The sequence below is a fragment of the Gouania willdenowi genome, chromosome 11 (assembly GCF_900634775.1).
Source record: "Gouania willdenowi chromosome 11, fGouWil2.1, whole genome shotgun sequence".
In the NCBI taxonomy this organism is placed as follows: Eukaryota; Metazoa; Chordata; class Actinopteri; order Blenniiformes; family Gobiesocidae; genus Gouania; species Gouania willdenowi.
In genome coordinates, this window is record NC_041054.1 from 7,579,522 (window position 1) to 7,606,476 (window position 26,955).

The 26,955-nt window shown below is 38.5% G+C and overlaps 2 protein-coding genes across 2 annotated transcripts in view; one reads left to right on the top strand and one right to left on the bottom strand.

Annotated features, from left to right (window-relative positions):
• Positions 1 to 22: 22 nt before the first annotated feature.
• LOC114472579 (small conductance calcium-activated potassium channel protein 1-like) lies at positions 23 to 12,897 on the bottom strand. The gene is made up of 11 exons (XM_028461898.1): positions 12,630 to 12,897; positions 12,555 to 12,576; positions 12,037 to 12,373; positions 11,218 to 11,313; positions 9,563 to 9,850; positions 8,007 to 8,128; positions 6,739 to 6,880; positions 6,565 to 6,675; positions 1,708 to 1,835; positions 1,414 to 1,483; positions 23 to 244 (listed from the first exon to the last, which is right to left on the bottom strand). Exons 1-11 carry the CDS (start codon positions 12,895 to 12,897, stop codon positions 23 to 25), a joined length of 1,806 nt encoding a protein of 601 aa, XP_028317699.1.
• Positions 12,898 to 21,584: 8,687 nt separating this feature from the next.
• The window catches only part of chrna11 (cholinergic receptor, nicotinic, alpha 11), a 39,418-nt gene continuing 34,047 nt past the window's right edge, over positions 21,585 to 26,955 (top strand). The window contains exons 1-3 of the mRNA XM_028461116.1: positions 21,585 to 21,891; positions 24,680 to 24,819; positions 26,811 to 26,855. Of these exons, the coding sequence (XP_028316917.1) occupies positions 21,633 to 21,891; positions 24,680 to 24,819; positions 26,811 to 26,855 (444 nt within the window). The 5' untranslated portion in view covers positions 21,585 to 21,632. The remainder of the gene's footprint in view (positions 21,892 to 24,679; positions 24,820 to 26,810; positions 26,856 to 26,955) is intronic.

Consider the following 26,955-nt stretch of genomic DNA (forward strand, 5'->3'; position numbering starts at 1 on the left):
GGAGCCCCACAGAGGTCAACCTCTACCCACTCCCTCCAGCTGCCTCAGTCTTCACCTCCCTCTCCCTGAGCAGGTGTCTGATGGAGGAGTTCTGAGTGGACAGGGTGTTGGACAGCAGAGGCATCAGACTCCTGAATCCTTCCCTCAGCTCCTCCACGTGTGTCTCCAGGCTGTGGATGTGTGAGTCCAGCTCTGACCTGCAGGCCTGCACCTCTGCCAGGGTGTCATACATCAAGTTCTGCATCTGTCACATGATGGGACAACAGCAAAGTGTCAGCTAGACTATGACTAATTCAAAAAAATAAATGCATGTGATGGAAAATTATTTCAAAATATATGGATATTTTTGTCAACTAATAAAAACTGTCATTTCACATGTGATCATGTGTTAAGCATTGATCACATTGAATCTGTCTGTGTATTTACAAACATTAATACCATCCCATATCAGGTTGATGAACTGTAATTCACATGTCACACTCAAGGCCCGGGGGCCAAATCCGGCCCTTTAGAGCATCAAATTTGGCCCGCTCGAGAAAGTAAAAATGATAGAACACACATGAAACATTTTGTAAATTCCCAACTAATTCAGTTGTAGATGTCTCAGCCCCTCTGAATGCAAAAAACCCCCAATTAATATCCACTATATTTGCAGAGCTCACTTTTCCAGTTCTTACATCACATCACAGCAGTCATTTTAAATCTCAAATTGTTGAAGCAATTCTAAATTTTTCAAAAATCTTGAACATTTTCCTCAAATTATTTCATGAAATTTCCCCAAATTCCCCAAATTAGAGTAATTTAAATGAAGTTCCTATAGCAACTGATATACTTTATCATTTATATATCATTTAAATACAGAACCATAGGACGCTAATGTTGAATTTGCTATTGTTCCTCCTAAAATCTGTGGCCCACTTAATTGAATCCTTAAAAAAAATACATAAACTCTTATGCTGTATATTTTAATCGACCATATCTAACAAGTTTAGTCGACTAAAACTAGACTATACCTGAAATAGTCCTGATGACTAAATTTTGATTAAAACTGAGTCAAAAGACTATGACTAAAACTAGACTGTAATTGTACTAATGACTAAATTTGTACTAAAATGACGTCAAAAGACTATGACTAAAACTATAGACTACAACAGTAGTGATGACTACATTTGGATTAAAACCTAGTTGTATTTTAGTCAATAGACTATGATTATGACTAAAACTAGACTATAACTGTACTAATTACTACATTTTGACTAAAACTAAGTCAAAAAACTGTGACTAAAACTAGACTATAACTGTACTAATTACTACATTTTGACTAAAACTAAGTTGTATTTTTGTCAAAAGACTATGACTAAAACTAAATCAAACTTGATGCTGATTGGATGATGGATGTTCAGGTTCTGTCACCTTGGCGAGGTCCACCAGTGAGTTTCCCTGGTCGTTGAGGATCCTCTTCTCTATCTTCACTCTCCTCAGCCTGGACACAGTTTAGTTTAGATAAGAAACATTTCAAAATAAAAGCTGCGATGGTGTCAAAGTGATCACAGAGAAGACAACCAAGAAACATTACAAAAGTTTGACATCGGTTGAGATTTTGTTGCACTTTTAAACACAATGTCCTGGAAACATGGAGGATGTAATAAAGTGTAATAAAGAAATGAGGTGCAGATGTTGATGATGTGAATGTGTGAACAGTCTTACTGCTGGATGGCCAGGAGCAGCTTGCGTTGGTGCATCCGAACTCGTCCTCGGTCTCTTTCTCTCGACAGCTTTGTGTGCTTGTAAATAAGCCACGTTTCTCTCAGCACGTTCGCTGCGGCAATTTTAATCTGGTGAAAGAAGGCGTTGATATTTATCTATGAAATGTATAACAAATACTGTAATAGGATTCTTCCTTCTGCCTAGAGTTTGTTTGGTGCCCAACGTAGATTATAATGAGCTACATGAGTGAAAAACAAATATCTTTTAAAGTGAAGGATGAATTGCATCATCCTAGCTATAACTTGTGTGATCACTATCAGGTTCTTTGGATTGTTTTGATGCTGTTTTTGTGATGTCACGTTCACACCAACCGCGTCGAAAGCGTCAAAAGCGGCAGGTGTACATACACAATATATGGTGGACGCGCTTCTAGGAGTGTGGAGAGGTCCCGCTGTGCTTCCCGTGCCTCCTGTGCGGCGCGTTTTGAAGCTTAATGCCGCGTTCACAACGAATGCGTCTTCTGCGGCACCGGACACATCTGCCGCACGAAACGTTCCGCATGTGTCGCAGGATCAAAAAATGTCCCCATTCGCTTCATATGCGCATCCGAAGCGAAGCCCCGCCCACCAGCGACACATGCAACTCGGTGAGTTTCATTGACTGCTGAAGTGAGGAGCTGCACTCCTTTTTCTCCTCTCATAAACATAAACCACCAGTGAAAAAAGCCGATATAATTAGCGGCTAATGCTATCCTAGCTCAGTGCCGACTTTCAAAGATGAAAACTACAGAGAGAACTTTTACCTGCTACAACCACCTCCTCACTGATTCTCCTCCACGCCAAATCCTTCCTAGTCTGGTCCCGAATATAAAGACTGTGTCATACAGCTCCAGGTGGTCACACAGCTTCTACTCGAATCGGTAAACAGACCGGTGTCCTTGTTGACGGCCTGACGTCATCATCAACAAAGACTCTGATTGGCTTTCGTCATGCAAAACAGTTGCAAGAGTTCAATATATCCAACTCTTGCGGATGTGCGGATATGCGTAAAATCGAGAGCGCGCTCGCACGACCAACGCTCTTGACGTGCAGATTGGACCGCACTGCCGCACAGGAAAGATTTTGCATCCTCTGACTTTGTATGTAATCTGGATTTACGGACATTTCGTAATGCATCCGGTGTGAACGCAGCATTACGCACGGCGGAGGCTGTACGTTTTGAAATTTCAAGCGTCGACCAATCAGGAGCTTTCCCCAACCATGACAAATTCAGAATGAAAAAAAAACATTAACTAGAGACAGATGGACAGGCACTCTTCTGTTGGAATAGAACGCCTGTCGTTGGTGTCCTGGTATAGGAAAAGCGAGTGCCGATGCTCCGGGACAGATGGAAGTAGCGCTGAAAGCTCTGGTGAATTCAAAAGGCGCAGAGCCCTTCAAACAACATTGTCTAGCTTTATTAATCAAATACAGCCAAGCCACCCTCTCAATAATGTAGAGCTGATGAATGGGAGTCAGAGGAGGCGTGTTCAGCTAGGAACTCCAAACTTTATTCTCTATTCACCACATTTCTCTATAGCCCTCTAACATCACAGTGCACACACTGAGTCACACCAAAACACCGTCTTCTCAACACATTAATGTTCTCAACCACTTCACAGTCACTGGGTGAATTATGAACATCACTGATTGCTACAATATCATCCATTGTATGAACAGCACCGGCAACAAAGAAGCCCCTCCCCTAAACGCGCTCAACGCGCTCCCTTCCCAACTTGTTTGGACGCGAGTCCAGAGCGTCTTTGACGCTGGTGACAAGCATCTGATTCAATGAGCACAAGCGTTCAACTACGGGCGTGAGGCACGATTTTGACGCCCGAAACGCCTTTGATGTGAACGCGCCATTATTCTTTCATAGAGAGAATTTTTCTTTCTACATAATTTTGTCATAGTGATATGATTATTTCACTTTTGAACCTTTCTCTTTTTTTGGATAAAATTCTTTTTGTTTTGCCTAAAGCTGCAGATAGGAGAGCGTTATGCTTGACCACCCTGTAGCTGGCCACCTTTGATGAGGGTGTCCCTAATGTTAAAAAGGCTGAAACACCACCTGATTCAAAGGAATGATAAACCTCATGTGACTACCATCTTATGGCACGAATGATGGTTTAACACCCCTTCCCATGTTTAATGATACTTTTAGTCATTTCTTTTCTTGTTCTTTTGTTTATCTGTGCCTGTTCTCAATAAATCTTGCAACATTTTTGGCTTGTTCACTTTTTTGTCAAATTGCTTTTTCAAACCTATTTAGCCTCAAATCTTATAATTTCACCTTGGTATTATAATTGTTATCGATTTCATTATTGTGCTTTTCTATTTTTATTTTGAAATGTTTTCTACATACCGCTCATAAAAGAAGGAAAATTAGAGAGTGTAGAGAAAAGTGTAAATAAACGATGTTCCTATACAGGACGCTGAGCTGATGGGAGCAGAGATGAAGATGCTGAGCTTTGTTTTGAACATGTGACGAAGATAAATATTCAGAAAGGTTAAGGATATAGTGAAAGAGAATTTGAAAATTATTGATGTTTGCATTAATGATGCAAGAAAAGGCAGAAATTGGAGAAAACGTGCTGCGTAGCCATGCCCTAAATGTTAAAATAAAAGCCTTGATTTTTTGAGACATAAAAGACAAAATTAAAAGAAGTAATATAAGCATAATCTATATTTGGATTTATAAGAAACACAATTTATAAATTGAATTAAAAAACAAACAAAACAACAACAATAGTAAAATATGATTTTGGACATATATACTGTATGTAAAAATAAATAATGAATTTACATTTTTGTGCATGCAAAATTTACATGTTATGGAGTGGAAATATATGGAGGACCAACTCTGCCACAATTACAAATGAGTAAATAAATAAATAAATACATAAATAGATACCTACAGATATATACCATGAATAAATAAATGCATAAATCACTTAATAACTAAATGTATATTCCATAAATAAATTTAAAAAATAAATAAATCATTTAATATCTAAATATATGCCATAAATGCTATTTATTTATTAATTTTTAATTCTGGCAGAGTTGGTCCTCCATAGAGGATTAATGCTGCAACACTAGAGGGCGCTGTGACACAATGGCTCTGATATCAAACGTGTGCTGATTACTAAAAAAAAAAAAAAAAAAAATCTATTTTGCAATGTTCATTTTATGCACAGAGAACAAACAACAAGGGTAAGGACATTTTTATTTAACATTTTTTGAATAAATGTAATTTTTCATGTCGGTCTGAAAGCAATTGCCACATTACATTATAACTAAAAAAAAAAAAAAGTGTAATAGCCTAGCTTAGATTGGAGACAACTTTTAGCAAGCTAGCCTTTAGCTGTTAGCTAGTAGGGATGTTTATAAAGTGGTGAGTTGGTGTCACCTGTCACAGAATGAGATAATAGTGTTTTTTTTTATGAAAAATAATTTATTGTATCAGACAGACACATGTATTTAATTAAAAAAAAAAAAAGACATCACAAGTGCCAAATTCAATGATTTCCTGTTTTCAAAATAAAATACTGACTGAACGATCTGCAAATTGGATTAAAGATTTAATAATTGTCACATGTGATGCATGTGACATTGATTAAAGTAACCAACAGGAAAAATAAAACAACCTTCATTGAAAATAGATAAATAATGAATAATTCAGACCATCACCATTAAATGTTAATGTTCAAAATTTTTTCTTTTTACTTAAACCCTATTTATACCTTGTCAAATAGATGAGAATTAGAATAAAAAAATCAGAATTAGAATTAGATTAAAGAGTGAAACACATTTCAAGCAAGGACATTGAGTTTCCATTTACTGTAGAAAAAAACATGTTTTAAAGATGAGCAACCCACACAAGAGTAAAAAGTAGTATATATTGTATATTAATGCAGAGATGGACGCCTTTTATCACAGTGGGGGCCACAAAAATCAGATTTTCTCCTCTTTATTAACATTCATGTTAGCATTTAGAATAATTACCAAACTGAGCATTAATACAGGACAGAAAAAAGGGTTCTATATGTTTTTTGTTGTAGTTTTGCTGTTTTTGAAATTATTTTGTCTTTTTCTTTTTTCATAATTTGTATATATAGTTTTGTTGTTGATTTGTGTGCATTTTCTGTAGTTTTATGTGTTTTTGGAGTCATTTTGTAAATTTTTTTATGTCTATTTGTGTGTTTTGGTGTTGGTTTTTTCCCCCTATTTTTGATATTATTTTGTGTGTTTTTGTATATTTGTCTGTCATTTTGTCTGTTTTTGTTGTTGATGTTTTCCTTTTTCCTTTTCTTCTTTTTGTCTTTTCACAACATATGTAGACATGGGAAATAATAAAAAAAAAAACAACCTGTGGTTGCTTTGTGTGTTATGAGTCATTTTGTGTATTTTTGTTGTGTTTTCAGTTATTTTGGTAAATTTTCCAGTTATTTTTGTGTATTTTTCTAGCCATCTTCTGTATTTTGTGTATTTTTGTTGTGTTTTCAGTTATTTTTCAGTTATTTTGGTAAATTTTCCAGTTATTTTTGTGTGTATTTTTCTAGCCATCTTCTGTATTTTGTGTGTTTTTGGAGTGAGTTTGGGCCGCCAGTTGCACGTCTGTTCTAATGTGTGTCATGCTGAGATGAAACACTAAATCCTGTTTTTTTGTGTATAAATATTGACAATATATCTATTTCTGGACCTGTGAGTGTTTTTTTTTTTGTTTTTTTCTGGCGAGGTTAAATATTCCTACTTGCACAGTGAAAGTTGCTTTAATGTAGCGTACAAAAGCCAGATGAAGGAAGCTGATCTTTACCCTCTTGGAAATGTGCGAGTCCATCATGAAATTGTGAACGTGCTTCTCTGCCCTGGTCAACTCCAGTTTCCTGGCAACCACAGCCACCACCAGGACGGTGCAGCCCGCTCCCTGTGCCAGAGTCCACAGCAAATGTTAAAATGTCCACTGGTACTCTGAATCTGAATCTCTCACCATTATCCCAGTGAGGAGGCAGATGCTGCGTCCACAGTAGGTGTGAGGAACCACGTCTCCGTAGCCAATGGACAGGAAGGTGACGGACACCATCCACAGAGCCTCCATGTAGTTGCTACTCAGGTCCCTGTAGTTATGATGTCTGCAAAAAAACCCCCTCTAAAATCAGATAGGAATCGCAGGAAAATTATAGAAATAATGATATAGTTGTGCATGTTTTTGTGCAGAGTCGAAAGGCTCAAGTTTTTATTGGATGGGCGGAGCTAACCATAGTGTTTCGTGATGTAAGAAGCCACCAAAATGTCACAAACCGCCATTCTGAGCCAATAACAAAACCTGATTGTAATAGCCAGGTTTCAACCCATAGAGGGCAGTCACTCTTACCTTTTTACAACAACCAAAAAATACCAAATTGAAATACTTTGACTAAAATATTAAGAGTTGGACAAGAATAAATAAACAAAACGACTTTGTACCTAATAAATACATTTGTTTTCAGCAGAAAAAAAAAAGAAAGAAGTGGTTTTGTGCTTTAGTTAAAGTCTGACACAGGCTAATAAAACATAGGCTACATTTAAAATCACTGTAAATAATGTATCTTTTTAAACTGCATCTGATCCTAACAATGTATGACAGTAGATTGTGGCCCCAGGTCAAATGTAGTTGATGACCTCTGATGTACTATGTCCCAAGGCATGCTGGAGCACATGGAAAACTAAAAATTTGGGATGTTCGATACGTCGATATTCTCCAACACTAAATTACCAATTTCCGATATTAACCGATTTAACCACAGATCTAACCTAATATTAGCTCATAGTATATATATCGCTATGGAAATAACAGGTTAACACTACTTTTTAATGTCTTCTTCTTGTATTCTACAAATCAATTTTGCATTGAATTCAATAGTGTTACTTTATTTAAAAAAATAATTGTATTATTTTATACAGATGCCTTTGAAGGAAAATAAATTAGGTTCCAGTTGTGCAAGATTTCGTCTCTTCCTTTCAAAGTTTCTACATGAGATGTTTACTGAATGCAAGGGAAGATTTATTACCAAAAATAAACTTGTGGGGTGAAAGTAACTAGTAACTTTTACTGTGAGTACTATTTAATGGAGCTACATTTTACTTGTACTTGAGTACAATTTCAATCAAGTAACAGTACTTCTACTTGAGTAGGATATATCAGAACTCTTTCTTTACACCTCTGCTGATTCTGATTCTGATTCTGATGGCGTGCTGTATAATAACGTAATGTCGTACCTTTCACAGACATGCAAACCCCAGGCGGCCACGATCCACAGAGAAACACTGAAAACCATCAGGACCGTCCCTGGGTAGGTGGTCATCAGCGTTTTTCCCACAAACCTCGTGTTGAAATGTATCTGAGGATCACAAACGTGATGCATTATGTCATCATTCTACACGTCATGGCTTTAGGAAAGTAAGCACCTGTCAGATTATTGGTTATATAATACACAGGATACAGAGCCTGTTCACGATCTGGCTTCATACATGGACAGTAGGTTTGGTTGTTTGGGGGGGGGTGACAAAGGTCACTCTGATCACACTGTAGTAGCAGCAATAAGCGGAGGCATCATTGAGGTGCAGATGCGTATGCGTACAATGTTGGGCTGCTTCTCGCTGCAACTTAGGGCTGGGCGATATAGACCAAATCTCATGTCTCAATATTTGTTTGCTCTCTATTTTAACTCAATAAAGTCGTTCCAGAAAGACAATTCTGGGTTAAATTTGCTGATGAAATATGCCACAGAGGCACATTTATTAACAAATGGCTGCACAATATGTTCCACTTTTGCCTTTTTCTCCTATAAGGGACAGCATGTGTGAGTGAGTTCAGTAGTGTGTGTTGTTTAGATGAAGGCCTGGGTTAGAACGCACTCAGCAATCCATCGAACTGTGCTTTTCATGCTGTTGTGAGAAGTAACGAAAGCAATGACTCTTAAAACTAGGATTTTAATACATAATAAGCTATACAATTGATATCTCAGATTGTATCAATCAAAACATGTAAAAAAAAAGATATATCTCGATATACTGTGTGTCAGAGGAGCATTTAGAGTAATGACCATTCTGAGCATTAACACAGGAAATAACAAAGAGTTTTTATAGTAATTGTGTGTTTTTCTGTCATTCTGTGTTTGTGCATTTCTTGTGTCCTTTTCTGTATTTTTCCTTTAAAACGTATGTTTTTTAGAATCATCCTGGGCATTTATGTTTTTTAGAGTAACTTTTTAGTAATTCTGTAGTTGTTTTGCTTACTTGTTAGTACTGTGGGTTTGTGGAGTCATTTTTTTGTGTTTTTCTTGCCATTTTGTGTGGTTTTGTTGCCATTTTCTGTAATTTTATATCTTGTTTTCAGTCATTTTGTGTAATTTTATTGTCGTTTTGCTATTTGGAGTCATTTTGTGTTATTTTGAGTCATTTTGTGTATTGCTGTTGTCGTTTTGTTCATTTTTGTAGAGGTTTTGTGTATTTTTCTGCAATGTTGTAATTCATTTTGTATATTTACTTTTGGGGCCACATAAAATTACACCGAGGGCCGCATGTTGCCCCCGGTCCGCCAGTTGCCTATGTCTGATATAGGCGATATTGTCTATATTGCCACAATAGAAAACTCGATATATCTTGAATCTTGATATATTGCCCAGCCCTAACTGCAACACCTGTGAAAACTCAAGTGTAACAGTGCAAAGCCATGTTCTGATTGGTAATGATCTCATCACAGCACTATCCAGGCCAGTGAATCCCAAAAAGCCAGATTCTGGAGAGGGGCGCCCACAGGTGACCTCCCCCACCTTGTTCAGCGCACCGATGCTGCGGGAGGCGGTGTCAGTGAAGAGCCGGCTGTGCAGCATCATGGCTCGGCCCAGCAGGTAGAGCCTCAGGAACATGGGCAGAGCCAGAACGATCTCCAGCTCTGTCTCTGACAGCGACGGACCAGTCTTGGTCTCCTGGATGTACGCCACCAGACCCACAGGGTAAGGATGGATGGCCACCACCAGCAGCTCCAGGATGATCAGAGTCACGCGCTCGCTGGTCATTGCAATCCTCCAATCCTCAGCACAAATGTCATGAACGTAGAGCTGCCAAATAGACGTAGGAGACACTTTGATATCCTCTCACATTTATTTATTTACCTGAATAATATCCCCTGTTATTCAGAACGTTTAGCATTATTTGAACCATAGTATTTAGTCATCTTAAAGATGTAAATCCTTGTTTTAATCAGAAATAAAATGGGTTGAAAGTGACCAAAATTGGTGGAAAAGGTGGTGAAACGGGATTTTTAAAACCACAGAAATTAAAAGTTGCAAATTAGAGTGGCCAAAACAATTCAAAGTGTCAATATTGGCTTAAAAGTGGCTGAAAAAAGTAGGAACAATTCGTTCAAACTGGCAAATAACGCTCATGACATACTGTGAATGTGGTTAAATAGGCAAAAATAAGCATGACATATGGGGAAAAGAGGTTAAGAGAGACAATAATGGGTCAACTTTAGGTGGGAAAAGTGGTGGAAAGGGTTTATAAATGGCGGAAATGTCTAAAAAGTGGAAAAAAATGCAGAAAAGGCATTGAATATTGATGGAGAAGTGGCAGAAATGGGAGTATTGTAGCAAAATTGTCGCAAGAAAAAGTGATGAAAATGTGCAAGTTTGGTGTACTTGCAGAAAAAGGGTGAAAATAAGCAAAATTGTTCAAAGAATATTTTTTAGCTTCTTGAAGGCATCTGGCAACCCCCTCCCAGTGTCTTGCAACCCCAAATGGGGTTCATACCCCAAGGTTGAGAACCACTGATCAAGGAGGTCTCAATTTTCAATTAAACATAAACAAATTGATGGATTTGATCAACGCAGCCGTGTCACTAAGGGACTTTATCTGTAGTCTCAAGTGGAGACAATTATTCTATTGTTTATTTTAATTGTTTTTTAGTTTTTTTTATTAATAGATTTTTTAGCTTGAAAAGTTCATACAGAGTTTTAATAATAATGTGTTTTTTTTTGTATGTCTTGTTTTCCTTTTTGGAAGTATTGCATCACTATTATTCATTTATTTTATTGTTTAAAATACAAAAAAACCCCAACAAAAAACCAAAAAAAAAACACTAAGATCTCAGGATTGGCAGTGTTACAACCTCTGGGCACTGTGCCAATGAATAAATCTTCTGAAAAGTTCACAAACGCTGTATTTTCTATTTGAAAACCAATTTTATTCATGCTACTCTGGTAGTAAGTTTTGATTCATCACAAGATCAAAAATGCTTTAAAAAATTAAAAAAATGTCATTCTAAATGACCGGTTTCTTCCTACTATTTTCTTCAACCTCAGGTATGTGCCATCTTTTCACAAAATTGTCAAATAGCAACGCACGCCTTCAACATTCGGTGACAAAGAAAGGTCAAAACAAGAACGAACGCTAACACTGATTATGCAACAGCGAGGGGAGGAGTTACCTGCACCTCACAGCAGTGGTAGGCGACGATGAGGCCGATCAGGATGAGTGTGGAGAAACTGATGATGGATTTGATGGCGAGGGAGAAAACAGAGCTCTGTGGGTGACACATGCAGCCAAGTATTATATCACAGTGTGCGAACGGCCATTTATTCCACAGCTCAATCTCAAAAATGACATCAGCAATCCTGAATAATCTTCAGATTTGATCGACATCTGTAATCCAAGAGCATGTGACATGATGGACTAGCTGTGCCCTTTCCTTCTCTTTGTTAAAGTGTTCTTATGGATTGGCAGTGAATAGTGTTGTGCTTTAAATCCTTATGTTCATGTGTTTGTCTACATGATAGCTGGGATGTTTTGGACAGTGCAGGAATCCTGAGTAGCTGAAATCTGGCTGCTTGGGAAGAACACATTTACAAACACACGGAAAGAGGCTGGAACGATGACCTTTGAGTTGAATGGCATTGACCAATGCTGTGACACCAAGCAGTAAAAAAATAAATAAAAATCTCATGAATACATTCAAATTCTTCTTCCTGATAATCATTACACATGGTACGTCATGTTAAAACGTCCTTTGTGCCAAAAGATGGTAGCCACATGAGGTTTACCATTTGAGAGGTGGGAGCTGTATCTCAGATACGGGAAGGATGTCAACTTTGGACGCATCATCAGTAGTGTTCCTGTGAATCAGGGGGTGTTTCAGCCCTTTTAACACTAGACACCCTCATCAAAGGTGGCCAGCTACAGGGTGATCAAGCCTGAGCTTGCTTCCCATAACTGTTTCACACTCTCTTTTATCCACTCGCTCTCTCACCTTGCTGTAGACGCTCCATGAAAGCTCCGTCTCCATCACCATCATCACCACTCCGAATATCCCCACGGTGACGGCGCTGTCGTTCAGCCGTTGCCTCCTCAGAAACAGAGCCCTCCTGCGGAGGAGCCGCCAGCCAATGTTGTGGCTCCTGGAGTACGGGTCCTCCTTAGCGCTCGACTTGTGTTTGGGGCTCTGCTGAGGACTGCTGCTGGGACTGGTGCTGGGACACTCAGCTTGTGGCTGCAGGTCTTTGACTTCATGGAGGTCCTGGTGAGAGTGCAGGGCGTTGCTCTGCTGCGGGACACTGTCATCTTTACTTGTGATGATTATCTCTGGGAGATTCTGACGGCTGTGCATCTCTAAAGAAACCCTACCTGACGGGTGACGCCCTGGTCCTTCAAAGTTCCTGATATCTAGGTGTTGCCTGTAGGGGGATCTGTAGGGCGACGCACAAGGCGACATGGGAACATCAATGAATGATGTGACCTTCTCCTGCAGTCTGTGTGATGCAGTTTTCCGGGCTTTGCACTGGTGGTTTCTCTCCTTAGTTTGTCTTGATCCTCCAGATCTTTTATCACACTTCTTCTCTTTGCCTTTGCCCTTGCACTTGTCTCCCATCCTGGTGAGTTGAGGAGAAGCTGTGAGGTAAAGGTGACCATTATAAAGGGGCGAGGTAGCCAAGGCTTGAGTTCTGTCCAGCCACACGGTGTGATCGGCCGACATTTGGATGTTGTGGTGAATTCCACACTGCGGTGCACAGGCCTGAGGTGGACGAAGGATTCTTGGTGGAAGGAGAGGACGGTGATCCTCCAACTCATCTCCATCCACCACTGACAGGTTCATTGAAGGGGAGTGCTCCATGGTGAGATGTCTGAAGGGCTTTATTGATTGGATCGTAAAGATTAGATTAATATCGCGCTGAAGAGAAACAAATGCCGAAATCAGTGCAAGAAAATGTTGCAGCAATGTCAAGTTGTGACTATTAATAGTCTGATTTCATTTTATCATCTATTGAATACAAACAATCGATCATTTCCTGAGATATGCCGATGATATAGCCGGTTTTTATGCTAAATTGGTCAGTTACTTCTGGATTCAGTCTGTGATCCTGAGGGTCACACTTACCCAGATCGTCAAGGAATCATCAAGTGAAGTGTCCCTGCCACACGGAATGAATGAGAGACCTTCATTGGAATGGTGATGTAAAGCCACTTGTCCAACGAGCGTCAGATCCTAATATTCCGAGTTTGCTGACTCTGCATGTTGGAAGTTTCCAGCAATCCATCATCAGCCTCAGCATCACAGCAGAGCTCCTCCCATGGATTCAGGCAAAGGTTCTCCCGATGACCTATGGATATTCATTACATTTTCAGGCACTGACTTCCTTGTTTAGCCTTGTTTCCTGCTTTATCTTGTACCACTATGAGGGCATCCTCCTTAAAGCTGCCGGGGCTTAAAGACTTTAAGTTGCAGATGTTGCGTGGAGCAAAGGCGGAGACTGAGTCAGCTGGTAGAGGATTTTATTTATTTTTATTTTTTTTAGCTGGGATTGGTAGATTGTCAGCTTTCCCCTCCTTCCTCAACGTGCACACAGATGGGCGTGTCTACTAACAGACAGGTAACCTAGTGTCAAACATAAGCCTAAATTATTTTTTTTTAAACACTTTTATGTAGAAACTATAAGTTAACTATTCGCAGTACGTAGTTTTAGTTCCTCAAAGTGGGTTAAAAGTTTAAATAAGAGTCTAATGCACACAAGGGAATGAAATTCCTCAATATCAGTGCAGCAGATTAGTATTGGGATTAATCAAGTGAGACAGAGATCTGATGCTTACCAGCTTATGAAATATCAAATATGTCACTCCTGAATCGAACAATATGCGCAGGACTGAGTGAAGAATTAAGCATTAAAGTCATAGCAATGACATTCAAGCATCATTCATTTATCTAAATCCTTGTGACAGATGGCTCCACAGATAACAGAGCTCCGTCCAAATAGAAAGACCCAAGGAGCAAAGGGTGGACGAACGGCATCTGGATAGTAGCAGGATAAAGACGGGCATTATCTAATCGGAAGATAATATGTATTTAAGCAAAGACGCAAGAGGGGCGGTAGTGAATGAGTGCAGGTGGGACACAGAAGGCTGATCATTCACTTCTAGTTTCCCTTCCACCGGCTTCTCACCAGATGTAAAATAGATTAATTATGCTACAACTCCTTCTTAGCCAGATGCTGTTGTCTGGAGTTTTTTTTGTTGCCTTGTCATTCATCCACCAGTAGTGAGCTCCCAACTGTCTGATCCTCAGTGCATGACAGTCAATGCCAAAGCTGCTTGCGGATGCTCTCTCGTGAACACAAAGCAATATCTCCCCTTCCCTGCACAGAAAATAACGGCAATTCACGCCGAATGGAGGAGCGACACCGCCTGACACTCTTTGCTCTGCAGATATCACAAAATTTGACATTTTCTTCAACACGACAAGATGTCAAAACATCTGCAAGGATTGAAATTAATTCCACCCTCCTGCCAAGTGGATGTAAATCCTGGCCGTGGTTGGCAGCTCAGCATGTCAGTCCCTGTTGGGATGGCCGATGGCCAACGCATTCACAATTACACCCGCAAATCATCCACGAGCCGCAGCGAGGGGGGAATTAAACCGGGAGGTTTTGAGGTGATAATTACAACGGATTGTTAATGGCTCTAAATCTCCAGAAAGGATCTGATTGTGTTGAGGTTTGGATTTGAGTTACTCTTTTACTAAACATTAGGCATAGTTATTAAGGATAAATGTCACAAAAAAAGAGCACATTTGGCCCAGCAGCCTCAACTTTACTCAATACTACTTCATCATTTTAAATCGTATTAGTTAAAGAAATCTGTGATACATATTTAAGTTTTTTTCTTCTTTTTTGATAAATAGTTGTTAGAAAGCTTGCAGCAAAATAAAATAAAAAATAAAAAAATCCCAGTTATAAAGGTAAAGATGGAATGATATTGTAAATAAGATTTTTTATTAAAAAAACCAACTCTAACCAAATATTACTATAATTATATTATTTCAGTGTGGGCAGTTACACTTTTCTCATATAGATTGAGAAGGCAGCTTGTTTTGGAAACATTTGTATTGACTTTGTGAGAGTAACTAGTGGTGGGACGATAGACTGAGTTCACGATATGATACAATAAATGATACAAGTCTCTTGACAATGACACAATTGAACAAAAAGTGCAGTTGGAAAAATGACCATGCTTTTTTTTTTACTTTAAACTCTAGACACACTAACATTTTTACTCTGGGTTTGAGCTTTTCAACTCAATAGGAATACAAGACATAAAAACTAACTAGATGTGTAGTCGATTGTTTGGCTTTTTCAAAAATCTGCCACTCACACTCTCGACGATACATCTTGTGACGTTTTGATATCACCGAGTCTTGTCGCATGATACAAGGTCTCACCTTTACTAGTAACAAAGTCTTTTTATTCCAGGTTTTTGAATAATCTGATGTTTTTAATCTCATGTAAATGCAACAAAGGGTTAGTTGACCAACTGTCCATTGATAACAGCTTAGAATTTTCTGAAAAGTTCAAAGTTTGAAGTATGGACTCTTTCCAATTAAGTTCCTCCTAAAAAACTCACCCATTGAGGTCTTTGCTGACATTGTCATGTTCCAACATGACTGCACGTCCTGTCAGCTCGAGATGGTCAAAACTCACTTTGTATGCTGTTGAATTGCGAGTTGCTCTCATTTAAAGTAAAGGGCTAAACTCCACCCCTAAATAAAAACAATAAAGTCAGCTTTTTACCTTTCAACTGCATTTCTATACTGCAGATAATGTCAAATAAAAATACTCCAAAGTCTCACTAATGGTATTTTAGAGGCATCAATTTATTTTTCTGGATAGTAAATTATTAAGAGGGTAGCAGTGTAGTTCTTAGCACCACTGCTGCATAACTCTAGAGGATTTTTACACAGAAACGGGGGAAAAAATAAAAGTAGACATTCACTCTTATTTGATTATGACATTTTTGAAATTATTAAATGAAAGCAAGGCAGTGTAATTGAAAGCCTGAGCTGAAGAGAGGCACTTTTGATTTCAGATCATAAAACTTTATTGGATTGCAGTGCATTAATCCCATACAGCTCACATACTGGGTGTAACTCTCTATTAGAAAGATAACTTTCACCTGAAGTCCATTATAAGCATCTCTCTGCTTAAAAAAAAAGCCTCTCTGACAAATAAGACGTCACGGTCAATTGGATGTATGTGCTGGTTTTGTCGATAGCAGCCTATTAGGTGGAGGGGAAGCGTCAGTGTGGGAGAGAGCCTAATCCAATCAGCAGAGCAATTAAAAACACACAGCACAGCACAGCAGCCCATGGCTGACGGCGACATTGTCAAGGTTGACTTTCAGCATCTTGGGCAGCACTCATGTCACATCAAAGAGATGCTGATGTCTGCTGCTGCTGCTGTGCAAGAAGAAGACATGTTGGAAAATACAGCATATTGTGTCCAGAAATATATATTCCTATAAAGCTCAAAAAGATCTTAGCGTACCTCACGGAGATACGGTAAATTAACTTCCTGTTGACCAGGTGTGTCAAACTCATTTTACTTCAGGGGCCAATTACGAAGCAGCTTGATTGAGCCACAGATTTTATGTGTGAAAACGAGTAATTTCAACATTATGGTGCCCTAGTTTGCACTTCTACATACACATAAAATACTAAATATGTAAGAAACTGACAATATCCAAGCAACAAGTCATAGATATCAGCCCCAACAGGATCTTCACTTTCAATTTCCTCAACTTTGTGACCAATATTTAAGGGAAATATTATGTAATACTTTGAGGGAAATTGAAGGATTTTGTAAAAACTTTGAGTTTTTTCAGCAGTTGAACATTAAAAATGACTGCCATCATGTGATACACAGTAAGCAATAAATACTGTGGGAATACTGGAAATACTGTGAGCCAATGATTCATGTTTCTGTCATTTTTACTTTCTCCAACAGGCCGAATTGGATGCTCCAAAGGTCCAGATTTGGCCTCCGGGCCATGAGTTTAACTTATGTGCTGCAGACAAACATGCACTGTGAGTTGTAGAGTCTTAACACAATCCCTACTCTGAATGTTAGGCTTAACTTTGCTGTTTGATAGACATACAATACATAATGCTTGCATTGTTGACCCGGGGCATTTTATTCATACTGCCATGATGTAACCAAAGCAGAGAGAGAGAGAGAGAGAGAGATCATTCTTTTAGGAAGTCAGTGGGACTAGAGCTGGTGAAAGTGGCTGTTTAAGCGATCCTAAGGCACCACATTCAGGGTGGTGATGCACAATATTATCGGCTGATATCAGCCTTGAAATTAAATATCGGATATTGACAATTCTGCTGATATACTAAACCGATATAACCAGCTTTGCTCCCTTGATCAACCCTGATTCTGCGTTCCAGGGAACTCGGCATTTCCTAGTTGAAAGCTCCGATCTCCAACTTCAAAGCGCTGAAATTTCTCGTTGAAATATCTTTAATAAACATGGCTGAATGAGATCGTGTTTACAATACAGACATTGTTGTTTGTGTCATTAAAAGTATGATTATTCTGAAAAGATATCTTTTTTTATTGGCACATCAAAGCAAGGCAACATAATACATTTCTGCAACGGGCATTCATAGTGATTCACGTAAGGCATTAAAACCAAACAAAACCAATAATTAGTTATAGCAATAAAAAATAGTTAAGTTTTGAAAAATAAAATAAAAAATAATATTTATAAATACATTTTAACATGGTGTAAACAGCTCAAAAGGAAATAACATGAACACAGCCTGCATTACTGCATTAGTGGTGAGTAAAGTAAAAACAAAGTGACTATTGTATGTTAGGTCCTGATGTTTTTCGGCATTAAAAATGCTATTAATCAAGGTTTTATCACGGACATATCATTCTGCATGGTGCCACCATTGATTTAAACAGCTGATTCATGAGAAAAACACCAGCAACTCAATAGTTTAAACAAAGATGCTGTCAAAGTGAAGTGTTTTCTATTCAGTTATATTGTGTATTTGCTTCTTTTGTTGACCATCCCATTATTCTCAGAAAGATTCAAACTTTTCGACCTTTTACTGAGATGCGCATCCTCCTCTCAACCATGAAATTCAACCCTTTGTCTCACCAATCGATCTCCATTCATCATCCACTTAAGCTACAGTTTCATAAACCATGGATAATCTATAATCTGTTATGTTATGCTGCTTGAGGTTTAGGCGTCTGGGGGACCTACATTCTTTAAGCATTCCCTCCCAGAACAATTCATTAGTAAAATATATTATCGTCATCATTTCTTGTCTGTATATGGTGCTGTCTATTATACACTGAACCAAATCTTTCAAACTCAAGGCCCGGTGACCAAATCCGGCTCTTTAGAGCATCTAATTCGGCCCACAGGAGAAAGTGAAAATGACAGAAAAAACATGTATCATTGTGTAAATTACAAAATAATTCTGTTGTAGATATCTCAGTCCTTCCAAATGCACATGGATCAGGTTTACAATTTTCCCATGCTTTTATCACATTATGATGGTAGTTATTTTTTAATCTCAAATTGATGAAAATAACTAATTTTTTTTCAAAATCCTGCAAATTTCCTTAAATTATTCTACGAAAAAAATAAAAAATGTTCACAATATCAAGCATATGTAGATGAATGAAAGTTTAAGGCCATTAAATGCTGGGATATTCACTGTTTCTTATACACTTTATTTGTAATTTATACCTGGAAGTGCAAAACTAGGGCGTATTAAAGTGTAAATTGCTCTTTTTTCTTGCCTAAAATCTGTAGCCCACTTGAGATCAAACTGGTCTGTGTTTGGCCCCTGAACTAAATGAGTTTGACACCCCTGCACTATACGCTGAACCTAACCCTCCAAAGCACCATTTTGTAAGTATGGGGCCGTAGAATTATCCATTGCTAATCTAGTGATGTGTGTTTAACTGGTGCTGTGCTAATATCAAAATGAATGGTTCATAATCTTTGTTTTCTTCCTGCAGCTGCAGCTTTCATTAACGTGGCTTTAATTCACAGCAGCTCCTCATTAGTTCTCTCTTTACAACGCTGGTTCTTTTGCTGGCGATTACCACCAGCTTTCTGTGCTTCAGGCAGTGTGCACTTAGAAAACAAACCAGCAGATGTCACCCACACCTCAAAGCCCCCCCAGAGCTGCAGTTTGGTTTCTGGCTCATGTAGTTTTACACACATTCAAGCAGAGATGTTGCAACAGGATTCTGAATCGCTGAGGGTGAAGTGCTCAGACAATGTGTCCTTTGGTACCGTTCACCATGTGCTCCCCGTGACTTGGCCATCCTTCTTATTGCCTCCCAGGGCCATTCACCATCCTGTGTGTTCAGCCGAGCATGAATGTGCAGCCCTGAATGTGTGACAGGCTGCCTTCTGAGAGGGGTATTTCCAAAGGGCTGCTGGAGTAATAGGGTAATCTATTATACAGTGCAAGCCTTTCTTCCTGCTTTCTTGCCCCCTCCTCTTCCTCACTGTCTCTGCGCTTGCATCAGCATTCCAGAAGGACAAATGTGGAGGGAAGTTTAACAATTCCCAATTCCACCGGACTCCTGCAGAGCCTGGCACTTTCCCAATCTAACGGAAATGTTCAATACAAAAAACAAACAAAAAACAACAAGAACATTTGGTTTCTGTTTTTGTTCATTTAGATTTTTAATGAAAATGATTTTTTGGAGAGCTCCATCTCTGGATTGAGGTGATGTAACGTATTGTTAGACACAAGCATCTGTTGTACAACATTGAAGCTACAAAGCAGAGTGAAAGTGACAAAAGAACACAAACTTTAATTGTAGGAAATAAGCAGATACTAGGGATCTGCCGATGCCGGGTAACGGACGTATACAAACGTACTCTCATACTACGTCTAACATCAAAATTAGTATATGCTATAGTGCGATCACATTAGATAGTATGAAAAAATTGAGTATGCGAGAATTTATACTATATCGAGACATTCTTTAAGTATGCTTGATGGGCACACCTTTCAACCGCCCCATGATGCATTGCGAGCAGAATGTAAAATTGTCCTGGGATGGGATTCAAGCTAAAAATCTAAACAAAAGCATCTCTTCTTGTCTTCCATTAGTTTTTAACACTTTTGTAAATAAGGCTCTTGTTTTTAAGTTAACAAGAAGTTTAGTCAATGGCAAGTCGCCGAAAATCTCGGAAATGTCGGCATGAAATGTGTTTCTGTGAGTTTTATGGATCAAACGACCACATGTTGATATTCTTTGGTCACTTTCAGAACTTTCAAAGATGGAAAATCAACATAGATATTTAGCCTCATTGTTCTTCAGGTTTTTGTCGTTGTAGGTTCAAAATGCATCTTGGGAAACTTCAAAGTATACTTCATTGGGAACGGTCATCATTGGTCGATATCCTAATCATACTTACAGTATATTATATGGTAGACAGTATATATTTTGTACTGTATAGTACGGAATATGCAATTTCTAACTCAGCCAAGCTCTGATACCACTGACGTAATTGTAGCCTAAACCAATTACATTTGATTCATCAATTTCTGAACGTACAATGTTGTCTGTGAGACGATAAAAGTCAAATTGAAGATCAGTATGAGTAAAATTTTCTTAGCAACTGTGTTTGCATCAATATGTTCCCATAACAGTACTCGGTAACATGTTTGTTCTGGAAAAAAGTGATATCGGACATCCTTAGTGGATACTGGTTTACTAGGCAGTGGTGGTATAATGCTTAAAATACAGACTTGTGACTGGAGGGTAAGTTTTTTTGTTCTTCTGTTGATAATGATTAAAACTACTCATTGAATGACCATGGGTCTGGTGAGAGAAAACGTTTTGTTCCTTTACCTGAAGAAAGGACTATGTTATAAAGCTGATGATGTCCGTAATCTGTTTCTGTCGTTATGCTGCTTTAGGTTTATACCTTTGAGCACAGTCATTGGTACACCAATCATTTCTCTATTCATGTAAAACAAAAATGGTAAATGATTACACCGAATATTGTTTGCAGTGATAACTATTCTCTGTATCTTGTGACCTTATTTCTCTCTATAATCCAAGACAAAAACTGTTCATAATTCAACCAAGATGTTGCCTTTTCTCCTTGTTTAAGCAGAAAACAGTTACTATTCACTTTGCCTGCAGATCTGGTTATTTTCCTAACGTGTCTGCTGACCTATTTAGGAGGGCGACTTCTGCTTAAACTTCCTGAATCGATTTTCCATGAGCGTAATATATATTTTTCCCGTGTGCATCAGTCTTTTTTTATTGTATTGTTTAAGGTCAAGTCATTGTCACAAACCAATTAGATCCCTTGGTGCCTCCACTCTATCATCAACCCATCCACTTCCTTCACTGACATTTCTCTCTCTCTCTCTCTCTCTCTCTCTCTCTCTCTGTCTATTCTAGTCCCATCTCACAGTGAGAAAGAGAGAGAGCAGCCCCCATCCCTCCATCACCTCCTTTTCTTCTTTACACCGCAGCTCTCCCTCTCTCTCTCTCTCTCTCTCTCTCATTCCCTCTGATGCCGACTGGATGCAGAGCAGAGGATTTCCATCAGGTTCTTGATTCTCTTCTTCCTCTCCTGATTCCTTTCCTTCATCCCCTCCTCCTTTTTTTCCCTAAACCTCTTCTAACATCCGGAGCTTCTCATCCTCTTCTTCCTCCTCCTCCTCCTCCTCTTCCTCCTCTTCCTCCTCGGCTCTCTGCTTCCCTCCTGCTCTTCACCAGAATGTGGCATTCGCTGGCTCTGCTCCTGTCTGGATTGTGTGCTTTGATCCACGGTGAGCCTGCTTCCACCTCTCAGTCTTTTTTTTTTCTTCTCTTCCTCCTGTGTTCAGGAATCCGATTGCAGCAGAGACACATTTAAGAAACTGCTGTCAGTTCTGTGTTGACAGGAGTGTCCATTCAAAGTAGGATGACGAGGTGGAGTGGGAATGTTGCTCACCTGTTTGCTTCTTCAGTTTCAGTATTTTTTTTGGTTGGGGAGTTGTGATATTTCTGGACACGTGTGGTTGATCCAAAGGCTGGTTGCTCTTGTTGTTTTTTTTTTTAACAGACCGATTGAAATTTACTCTGTGAATCCAAACTGAACACTTCTCTCATCATTTCCCATCAAAACCCCATTTGCATGTCGGGGATCTCGTGCAGAAATGTGATGGCACATTAGTTAAGGTGCATGTATACATCGGTGCTTCCATCTTGCCTTCCTATTGGTGCAGACGATGCTGTGTGCCGAGTGTAGTCTGACAGCAGAGGAAGATATTAGACAGAAACACCAGCAACTAAAATGTGTTCAGTTGGTTTGTCAAGTTATTGGTTAAAAAAATAAATAAATGTAGATTATTCTGCACATTGGTGAGAACTCACCGTTTGTTCGCCTGGAGCTCTTCCTAATAATCCAGTTATATATTAATTAGTGCCAATTGCACACTGACAGGATTTACCAAGGTTTGGAATTAGATTCATGTAATAAGTTCTCATCGCATGCTTCTTTTTTATAAATGGATAAATTCACAATTTTAATATTGTATTCAGTAAGGCAACCTGATTCAACCTGGGTTCCTCATTTTATTTAGGAAAATGCCAAAACATGCAATGGTGTTGATGATTTAAAAATATTTCTAATACAATTTTAAATTAGTTTTCCTGTAAATACATATTTGCGTATTTAAATCTGTATATTAAAAAAAAACAATGACGATCTATTTAAGCTTAATATGAAGAAATGAGTTCAAATGAACACAGTTTTCTCACGCTGTGTGCTAAATGTTGCCAGATTAGTTGGTTTTCCTCCTTTTGGGTGAAGCTATTTTTGAATCATTTTTACTCTGGATCAGCTGTATTTGCATTTATTTCATTTAAACTTTATTTCAGACCAATTCGGTCCATATAAAAGAGGTACAAACAATAATAAGTAACACGCATTCACATATACGTCTGGCAGGGAACAAGGCCAACGCGAACAACAATAGAGAGGAAGAGGAATAAAAACAACACAACACTGACTACAGATGAGAATACACAAGAAAGGACTGTTCAGAACAACTCAAGAATGTTTGACCAGAGAGACATGTAAACCCATGTAAATTTGCGATGGTAAAACAGGGGACGGGACCCAGATAAGCAAACTGCTTCTCTCGTCTCCTTTTTCGGCATGTACAAAAAAAAAAAAAAAAAAAAAAGTGAATGTAACCATGTCGGAAATAAACTGAATAAATAAATAAATAAAAATAAAATTAATATAGCACATAGTAAAAACACATACATACATTCCCGCCAAATGCATTAATGCAAGGCAAGGCAAGGCAAATTTATTTATATAGCGCATTTCATACTCAAGGCAACTCAATGTGCTTTACATGATAAAACATTCAATTGTTTAAAATCAATAAGAACATTTAAATCAATAAGAACAATTAAAATCATCAGTAAAATCAATTAAAATCATCAGTAAAATCAATTAAAATCATCAGTAAAATCATCATTACATCAACAACATGACAAAAAATCTCTCTCTCAATCATATGCAGTAGAGAAAAAAAGTGCCTTTAACTTTGATTTAAAAATGTTCACATTGGATGCTGACTTCAGCTCCGCTGGCAGTTTGTTCCACTTCTTTGCAGCATAACAACTAAAAGCAGCATCACCATGTTTACTGTGAACTCTGGGCTCCACTATCTGATCTGTGTCCATAGATCTGAGAGACCTGCTGGGTTCATACCTGACTAACATGTCACTGATGTATTCTGGACCAAACCCATTCATAGATTTATACACCAGTAGCAGAACTTTAAAGTCTATTCTGAGGCTGACTGGGAGCCAGTGTAAAGACTTTAAAACTGGAGTAATGTGCTCTGACCTCTTTGTTCTGGTTAAGACCCGAGCTGCAGCGTTCTGAACCAGCTGTAGCTGTTTGATGCTCTTTTGGGGGATTCCTGTCAGAAGACCATTACAATAGTCCAGTCTGCTGGAGATAAAAGCATGGACCAGTTTCTCCTGGTCTTTCTGAGCCATTAAACCTTTCACTCTGGAGATGTTCTTTAGGTGGTAGAAGGCTGTTTTTGTGATAGATTTGATCTGACTGCTGAATGTAAGATCTGAGTCAATCAGAACACCAAGGTTTTTGACTTGGTCTTTAGCTTTTAAAGATCGAGACTCAAGATAATTGCTGACAGCAGTCCTCTTTTCCTTGTTACCAAAGACAATCACCTCCATCTTGTCATGGTTTAGTTGAAGGAAGTTTTCACTCATCCAGCAGTTTACTTTTTCTAAACAGTCACACAACACCTCAATGGGACCATGGTCATCTGGGTTCAGTGATAGATATAGTTGTGTGTCATCTGCATAGCTCTGATAATCAACCTTACAGTTCTGTAAAATTTGTCCTAAAGGAAGCATGTAAAGGTTAAACAGAAGGGAATGCAATCGATTCCCTTTTCCTTGTTTTCCTTTAACACTGCTGTCAATTTGCTCAAAAGTAAGAATACTTCAATTTTCTACATACATACAAACTATTTAAGTTATTAATCTGATTATTTCTAATGTGAGCTTCTCTTTCTGCCTCTTTAGTTTCATTGCAGGGCCCCCACCAAAGGAACCTGCTGAAAAACCTCCTGAAGGACTACAATCGGATGGAGCGGCCCGTTGGCAACGACTCTCATCCTCTGACCGTCATTTTCACGCTCAGTTTGATACAGATCATGGATGTGGTGAGTCTCTGTAGCCATAGCAACAGCAAATTAAATACAATGTACTAAATGTAAATAGTACACTTGCTAAAATGACACTATACTACACAACACCCATACAATCATCACAACAGGCCTATAAACAACCAGCACAGTATCAAATGACGTCCTACAGAACCAACACTACAAATCATCAACCATAGCCACCTACAGTCAAATATGACCTCCATCAAGACATAAAGTTAATGGCTACAGCTTTGATTTGCTTTTAGCCACCACTTAATCTTTATTGGAAAAAAAGTTTTATATCTGGAATGAATTTAAAATCAGTTGGCAATGTGTTCCAGTGTTGACGGCCTTTGATGGAGAAAGTAGAGTTATGGTATTTTACGGTTACCATTCATTATGCCCCTGGTGGGTCTATTAATGTCATGTTTCTGGAAGTGGCTGCAAAAAGATTTTTAAATTAGTTTGAGAAAACAATGATTTTTGTCCATTAATATTTAGGTTTGTAATCCAAATAAACCGAAATAATAATAATAGTAATAATAATAATACACCAATCCTTATCTCCGATAAGATATTAGTTCATGGTTAATAAAGTTGAAAAAACATAAAGGCTGTGTTTGAAATCACATCCTGATGTACTACTTATACTACGTCAGACGTCAATTTGAGTATGTAGTGCGTTCACAATAGATAGTATGGGAAGATTGAGTACGCAAGAAATACCCTGATGTATACTATATCGGGACATTTTTTAAGTATGCACTGTGGGCACACTAGTCATACTCAACCGCCCCATGATGCATTGCGAGCGGGACGTAAAATCGTCCTGGGAGTGGCTTCGAGCTAAAAGTTCAACATTCCCTTTTCAAAATAAAAGCGTCTCTTCTCGTCTTCCATTGTTTTTCTTAACACTTTTGTAAATAGGGCTCTTGTTTTGAAGTTAACTGGAAGTTTTGTCAGTAGGGCAGGGGTGTCCAATTCCGGTCCTCGAGGGCCACTATCCAGCATGTTTTAGATGTTTCCCTCTTCCAACACACCTGATTCAAATGATCAAGTCCTCATCCAGCTCTGCAGAAGCCTGATAACGATCCTAATCATTTGAATCAGGTGTGTTGGAAGAGGGAAACATCTAAAACATGCTGGATAGTGGCCCTCGAGGACCGGAATTGGACACCCCTGCAGTAGGGTCTCTGAAAATCTCCAAAATGTCGGCATGGAATGTGTTTCCGTGAGTTTTATGGATCAAATGACACCATGTTGATGTTCTACTTCAAACTCATTTTAGTTCAGGGGCCAAATAGGAACCAGTTTGAGTTTAAGTGGGCCACAGATTTTGTGTGGGAAAAAGAGCAAATTCAACCACTCGTTTGAACTTCCAAAAATATAAATAATATATAAATGCTAAAGTATGTGACTATATCAGTCCCTACAGGATCTTCACTTAAATTTCCCTGATTTTGGGAGTTTGGGGAATTTTCGTGGAATAATTTGAAGAAAATTTGCCAGACTTTGGAAAAATTGAGAGTTTTTTTCAACAATTTGGATTAAAGATGACTGCCATCATGTGATATAAGAACTACAAAACTGAGCTCTGCAAATATTGTGAATTTTAATTTAATTTAATGTATGTATTCTTGAGCAGGCTGAATTTGATGCTCTAAAGAACCTTGAGTTTGACACGTGTGTTTTATTTAGTTCTTTTCTCGCTTCAAATGTTTTCAGAACTTTCAAATGTGGAGAATCAACAGAGATATTTATCCTCAGTGTGATTCAGGTTTTTTGTTGTTGTAGGTTTAAAATGCATCTTCGCAAACTTGGCCTTATACTTCAGTGGGAACGCTCATCATCCTAATCCTCCTAACCATACTTATAGTGTATAATAGACAGTATATACTCATTGAGTTGGTAATGCGTAGTACAGAGTGTGCCATTTCGAACACAGCCACAGTTTAGAAATCGTCCATTTGAGTTTGAATGTATTTTGAGTTTTTCTTGTTTTCCAGGATGAGAAGAATCAGGTGTTGACCTCTAACATGTGGCTGCGGATGGTAAGTTATCCTCAAGGACACCTTACAAGTTCAGAGTGATGATAAGATGACGCACTCGGAGCATTGAAGCACATCATTTATAAAATGTGATCTGAAGCTG